This window comes from Mus pahari, chromosome 2, assembly GCF_900095145.1.
Source record: "Mus pahari chromosome 2, PAHARI_EIJ_v1.1, whole genome shotgun sequence".
In the NCBI taxonomy this organism is placed as follows: Eukaryota; Metazoa; Chordata; class Mammalia; order Rodentia; family Muridae; genus Mus; species Mus pahari.
Window position 1 is genome coordinate 90,330,403 of NC_034591.1, and position 7,190 is coordinate 90,337,592.

General features: G+C 46.4%; 1 protein-coding gene across 2 annotated transcripts in view; it reads left to right on the forward strand.

The window, feature by feature from the left end:
• Positions 1-2,054: 2,054 nt before the first annotated feature.
• Positions 2,055-7,190, forward strand: part of Ggcx (gamma-glutamyl carboxylase) — a 19,497-nt gene continuing 14,361 nt past the window's right edge. The window contains exons 1-2 of one of the 2 annotated variants that reach the window (XM_021189927.1): positions 2,055-2,164; positions 2,390-2,560. In XM_021189927.1, coding sequence (XP_021045586.1) covers positions 2,122-2,164; positions 2,390-2,560 — 214 coding nt within the window. In that variant the 5' untranslated portion in view covers positions 2,055-2,121. The remainder of the gene's footprint in view (positions 2,165-2,389; positions 2,561-7,190) is intronic. The other variant, XR_003843026.1, reaches the window with a different exon arrangement.

Below are 7,190 nucleotides of genomic sequence, written 5' to 3' on the forward strand. Positions count from 1 at the left end.
ACAGACCTGCCACACTGTGCGGGCAGGGAAAGGTGACCACAGACCTGCCACACTGTGCGGGCAGGGAAAGGTGACCACAGACCTGCCACACTGTGTGGGCAGGAAAAGGTGACCACAGACCTGCCACACTGTGTGGGCAGGAAAAGGTGACCACAGACCTGCCACACTGTGCGGGCAGGAAAAGGTGACCACAGACCTGCCCTCCTTCCAAAGGCATAGGCAGCCCATAGACACCCGGAGCTTTGTCACCCGCAGCCCTGCCCTCCTGTGGCAGTACAGACAGGATGTCACCCAGGTCCAGCACCCCTCCCCCCATCCCAGCTGCATGGCCAGCCTGCAGCAGGAGCCACCACAATGTGCAAGTATGTAGTGGACAGATGGTAGAGAAAGAGAAGGGCGGGCAGCTTGGGTGTTATGAGGAGAACGGAGCTGGAGGTCGGACAGTAGACTGTGAGCGCCCAGCCCAGCCATCCGGGCATGGTGAGGTCCCAGCCCAAGCTACTGCTGAGGAACAACTGGGTACATAGTAACCCAGTGTCAGGATACTAGAGAACATGGGAGGTCTTTGGTTGGGGACCATGAAAATATCCTAGAATATGCAGAAACAGATATTTACTATAGCACTAATTAGAATAGTAAAAAAAAAAATCAATTAAAAATTTAAATGCCTGGGGCTGGAGAGATGCCTCAGTAGTTAAGAGCACTAGCTGCTCTTCCAGAGGACCTGCTTCAATTCCCAGCAACTACACAGTGGCTTACAACCATCTGTAATGGAATCCAATTCCCTCTTCTGGTGTGTATGAGAACAGAGCACTCATATACATGAAATAAATAAATCTTTTTTTTTCTTTTTTTTTTTAAAGAAAACCAAACCAAACCAAACCAAACCAAAACTAGTTTCCTTTATTTCCAACAGTGTAAAAAGTGTCCTGAGAACAAAATGTCAAGAAACATTCTGTTCTGGAATGTTCTTTTCCTTCTCCTGTGGGCCAACTTCAGTGGGGAATTAGATATTACTACTGTGTTCAAGACCTCTCACAGATGGCTGGGCCCACCGTGGTAGTTACCTCCCCTTCAGCAGTTCTGTTTACCTGTCTGCTGTTTTCAAATCTAGGGATTCTTTTAGGCACAGATAGGATTGACACACCAGCATTAAGCAGAGACAGTTCTTCCAAGTGCATTTTTTAAAAATTATTTATTTTATGTATGTAAGTACACTGTAGCTGCCTTCAGACACAACAGAAGAGGGCCTCGGATCCCATTACACATGGTTGTGAGCCACCATGTGGTTGCTGGGAATTGAACTCAGGATCTTTGGAAGAGCAATCAGAGCTCTTAACTGCTGAGCCATCTCCCCAGCCCCTTCTAAGTGCATCTTTAACTCTCTAGTCCACATCTGCGGAAAAGTCTACCCTTTTGCACCTCGCGCCTTTTTGGGAGGGGGCGCGGGGACCGGATGTTCAAACCTGGAGACTCCTGATGAGGCTCGGTAAGGACTCAATGAAATTAGGAAAGTATAATTCTTAGTTTTTAAATCCTAAAATGTGGGAGACAGAGGCAGGAGGATCGCTGGGAGTTCAAGGCTAGTTCGGTCTCAAAAGCAGGCAAGCCCAGCATGATGGTGAGTGCTTTTAATCCCAGCACTCCAAAAGCAGAAGCAGATGAATTTGAGGCCAGTGTGGTCTACATAAGTGAGTTCCAGGAAGGCCAGAACTACAAACAGATTCTGTTTAAAAACAACAAAACAGGCGTCGGGGTTGAAGCTCGAGTACGTGATAGGATAGCTGGTAGTATAGAGACACTTGTCCTGAAAACGGTCACTCCTTCCTCTCAGTGCCAAGGTTAGGTTTGGCAAACTCCTGCGCCACCCATCCCCAGAGCTCCTCATGCCCACCCGGTCTCTGGGCTCAGTGCTCGGCTCAGGATCGCCCCGCCCACGCCCCCCATGCTTGTGTCCCAGGCCGGGGGTTCCGGCCTTCACGACAGCGCGGGCGGGCGCTTTCCGGCTGTCCGCGCGAGTGCTTACGTGTCGAGGAGGCGGAGCCAAAGACAGCAAGTCGAGGTCTGGAGGTTCCACTGGGTCCGACCTGGCGGCAGAGAGGCTCCCCTGTCCCTGCAGGCATGGCTGTGCACCGCGGCTCTGCACGGGCTGCACCCGCCTCAGGTAGGCTGAGGGTTGGGGAGAGGGACGGTGGTCTTAGTGGGGAAGGGGCTTATTGAGAGAGATGGCGGTCTGTGTTGGGAGATCGTAGGAGAATCCTGTTGGATGGCCTGGGACTCGGAAGGTTGCAGTAGCTGCATCAGTGGGAGAACCCAGTGGGTGGAGATCCTAGGTTGTAGGGACTGCGGTTTTCCCACGCACTTTTTGACCCCAGTTCTTGGTTTGTAGATAAAGTACAGAAAAACAAGCCTGCACAGACATCAGGACTGAAACGGGGCAGCCGAATGGAGAAAATTTTAGGGTTTGAATGGACAGATTTATCTAGCTGGCAGAGTGTCGTGACCCTGCTTAACAAACCAACGGACCCTGCAAACCTGGCTGTCTTTCGTTTTCTCTTTGGTAAGTCCGTTTTCTGGATGGGGACATTTTGGTTGAGGTGGTGGTGGTAGTGGTGGGAAAAAGTCATCTTATTTCTTTTTAAGATTTATTGTTATTATTTTGTTTATGTGTATGTATGTGTTAGTTTGCTTTCTGTTACTGTGATAAAAACACCAAAACACCATGATGAAAAGCAGCCTGGAAAAGAATGAGTTCATTTCAGCTTACAGTTGTAGTCCATCTCGGAGAGAAGTCAGGGCAGGAATCTGGAGACCAGAACTGAAGAAGAGGCCATGGAGGGACGTTGTGGATGCTGGCTGGGTCCTCATGGTTTGCTCAGCCTGCTTTCTTTTACCAGTGGGGATCGCCTGCCCAGGGTGACACCACCCACAGTAGGCTGTGGCTCTCACATCAATTGAGGTCCTCTGGCTTGCTTTCTTTTTGTTTGTTTGTTTGTTTGTTTTTTTAAAGATTTATTTATTTATTATATGCAAGTACACTCTACTTGTCTTCAGACACTCCAGAAGAGGGCATCAGATCTCATTACAGATGGTTGTGAGCCATCATGTGGTTGCTGGGATTTGAACTCAGGACCTTCCGAAGAGCAGTCAGTTCTCTTAACCACTGAGCCATCTCTCTAGCCCCCTCTAGCTTGTTTTTAGGTGATGAAGTTTTTTTGTTTTTTTGAGACAGGGTTTCTCTGTGCAGTCCTGGCTGTCCTGGAACTCACTCTGTAGACCAGGCTGGCCTCCAACTACTCAGATATCCACCTGCCTCTGCCTCCCAAGTGCTGGGATTACAGGCATGCACCACCACTGCCTGGCCTAGGTGATTAAGATTAACCAGGGCAGTCTCTGTGTGATTGAAGGCCAGGCATGTGCTTGCTTGTAGAAGTCAGCAGAGGGAGTTGGATCCCCTGAGGCTGGAGTTAAAGGTAGTTGCTGCTGCTTGATATGGGTGATGGGAACTGAACTCTGGTCCTTTGGAAGATCAATTGCAGGCTGGAGAGATGACTCAGCGGTTAAGAGCACTGACTGTTCTTCTAGAGGTCCTGAGTTCAAATCCCAGCAACCATATGGTGGCTCACAACCATCTGTAATGGGATCCAATGCCTTTTTCTGGTGTGTCTGAAGGTAACTACAGTGTACTCATATATATAAGATAAATAAATCTTAAAAGAGACAAAAACAAAACAAAACAAAACAAAAAAAGATAAATCTTTTTTTTAAAAAAGGGGGTGGGGGAAAGAAGATCAGTTGCATGCTCTTAACTGCTGAGCCATTCTCTCCAGCCTAGTTGCCCACTTATTAGATTCTCTCTTTTTCTTAGAGCTGAAGGTATTGGAGTAATGGAAGAATTCTTTGGAAGTTTGGAGTTACCTGGCCTTGTCATCTCCAGTTAGGGTTTAGTGTTTAGAAATGCTTTGGACACATGGAGTAGAGGAACAGGTGCATGCCTGTGTGTACGCGAGAGCATGCTTGCATGTGGTGAGTTTAGGCCAGAGGTCAGTGTCAGCTGTCTTCCTCAGCCACTGTCCATCTTAGTTTTTGAGGTGGGGTTTCTCTCTCCTGAACCTAGAGCTCACCAGTTGAGGTAGACTGGCTGTCCAGCAAGACCCAGGAATCATCCTGTTTTTCAGCCTCCGCGGCACTGAGATGCATAGCTACCATGTCAGGCTTTAGTGACCTGAACTTAGCCTCTCACGCTTGCAGCAAGGACTTTGATTTTTTTTACCAATGGAGTAATCTCCCCAGTTCTTTTTGGCTTTTGAAATGGTCTCATTACATAGACCAGGCTTGTCTGGCCTCTTACGTGCGCCTCTTATTTCTCAAGTGTTGGGATTACAAACACCATGACACCTGACAAGAGACACATTTTGTTCATGTCATGAAGCTGCTCAGAAGCTATGCTAAGCAATTCAGAGAAACAACCAGGGTAGCAACTCACAGGGTTACAGATATGCCAAGATGTGCCTTTAAGTCCACTAGTTTCCAGCTGGGGGCCATTTTGCAACCTGGAGACCTTTTTAGTTGTCAGAACGTTCCGGAGAAGAGAGATAGGTGGTTGCTGGAATTTGTGCTGGTACCAGGATACACTAGATGTCTTGTACCAAACAGGTAAATATCCCTATAGATAATTAACCAGACTGGCTACTGCAGCTGCTCCCGGGGTTGAGAAACCCTGCCTGAACCTAAGTGGCTGTTCAGACCTGAGTGTCTCTTATTTGCCTTGGTGTGTTGACCAAATACCACTGCTTTCCTGGGTATGTCAGGAAGTTAAAAAAAACAATGTTAGGAAGGTTCCCTGGGGCACTTTTTTTTTTTTAAGATTTATTTATTATCATTATATCTAAGTACACTGTAGCTGTCTTCAGATACACCAGAAGAGGACATCAGATCTCATTATGGATGGTTGTGAGCCACCATGTGGTTGCTGGGATTTGAACTCAGGACCTTTGGAAGAACAGTAGGTGCTTTTTTTTTTTTTTTTTTTTTTCGAAACAGGGTTTCTCTGTACAGCCCTGGCTGTCCTGGAACTCACTTTGTAGACCAGGCTGGCCTCGAACTCAGATCAGAAATCCGCCTGCCTCTGCCTCCCAAGTGCTGGGATTAAAGGCGTGTGCCACCACGCCCGGCTACAGTCTTTGGTCTTAACCACTGAGCCATCTCTCTAGCCCCCTGGGGCACTTCTTATAGCTCAGTAGGGTGTATCTTTATAGATGTAACTACTCGAACCCTACATTTCTATAGTGTTTTGTATATAGGTTTTATTTAGTCCTACCTGCAACCCTGTGAGATTTTGTTAGTTTTGTCTTGATTGTTGTTTGTTTTTATTTTTTTGAGACAAGGTGTCACTGTCCTTGATATACAGTCCTGGATGGCCCTGCAACTCACTATGTAGACCAGGTTGACCTAGAACTCACAGAGATCTGCTTGCCTCTGCCTCCCCAGTGCCAGATTGAAGGTATATTAGGAACCCTGGCTTTTGAAGTTTTTTAAAAAAGATTTATTTATTAGTGTTATAGATATATAAATATCACACAGGTGTGTGTGTGTGATTATATGTGCACATGTGTGTGGGTGTGATTATATGCACACATGTGTGATTATATGTGCACATGTGTGTGATTATATGTGCATGGGTATGGGTGTGATTATATGCACACGTGTGTGATTATATGCATGTGTGTGGGGGTGTGATTATGTGCATACATGTGTGTAATTACATGCACACACGTGTGAACAGGTGGAAGCCTGAGCATGAGCACAGACACCAGCAAATGATTTCTGTCCCACTCCACTAGTGTCTTTGAGGCAGAATCTTTCTCTGAGCCCCTGCGACTTGCAGTTTTTCAGCAAGCAGGAAGCCAGCAAGCCTCCTGTTTCTATCCCATTCACTGCTGGCATCAGGATGTGCATAGAATTCCCAGCATGTTACATGAATGCTGGGCTCTGAACTGCAGTCCTTACGTTGCTCAGTTGGGCCATCTCTCCAGCCTCCCCACCCCTGCACAGGGCCGGGAGTCAGCCCCAGCGTGGGGTTTCTTCTTTCTTGTTGGTTCTTCTTGAGGCAGTGAGGAGGAAGAGCTAGGCGGAGGGTAAGATTTTGTCTTGCGAGAAGTTTAAGGTTGCTGTATAATAAAAGGTTTACTTATCTAAGTTACTATGCTGTTGTAGCTGACCTGCCTTCTTTCTCCCTCTAAGGCCAGAATCTGCAGTCTCTGGCACTTAGCCCCTCATCCTAAAACAGCAGGAGATTAAGTAAAGGACTAATTGCTGGAGCCTTTTGTCCAGATGCCTTTTGCTTTTCGGGCTAGGGGGAAGTTTGGAGCAATAAACTTCTATTGAACTAGGAGAAGAGAATAACACTCTCAGAAAGAAAAACACATAAGTTCATATACAGATTCACGCATGCTCATTTATTCATTTATACATTTCCATTCAAACCCATTTGGGCCCAGCTTGCATGCATTCTCACAATTTCATACTTACACACACATATGCATGCATATGTTCTCACAATTACATATTTACACACACACACACATCCATACTTACATATGCATATGGAGCAAAAGACCAAACACTGGTGCAGAAAGAACTCACTCATTCTGGATGAAAAATGAGCTCCAGTCTTTATTACATAGGGAAAGAAAAGACTTCTACCTTTTTAATGCTATATGTATTAAACCCATGTTTGTAAGAAAAAAAAATATAATTTTAGGAATTCTTTTTTATTTTGTTTTGTTTTTTTCAATACAGGGTTTCCTCAGTGTAGCCCTGGCTGTCCTGGAACTCACTCTGTAGACCAGGCTGGCCTCGAACTTAGAAAGTCACTGCCTCTACCTCCCATGTGCTGGGATTAAAGGCGTGCGCCACCACCACATCCAGCCCAATTTTAGGAATTCTTTTTTTTTTTTTTTTTTAATTTGTTTTTTTGAGTCAGGGTTTCTCTGTATAGCCCTGGCTGTCTTGGAACTCACTTTGTAGACAATTTTAGGAATTCTTACAGGATCAACATTAAGACTTAAGTAATGCCAGGCGTGGTGGCTCACGCCTTTAATCCCAGCACTCAGGAGGCAGAGGCAGGCGGATTTCTGAGTTCGAGGCCAGCCTGGTCTACAGAGTGAGTTCCAGGACAGCCAGGGCTA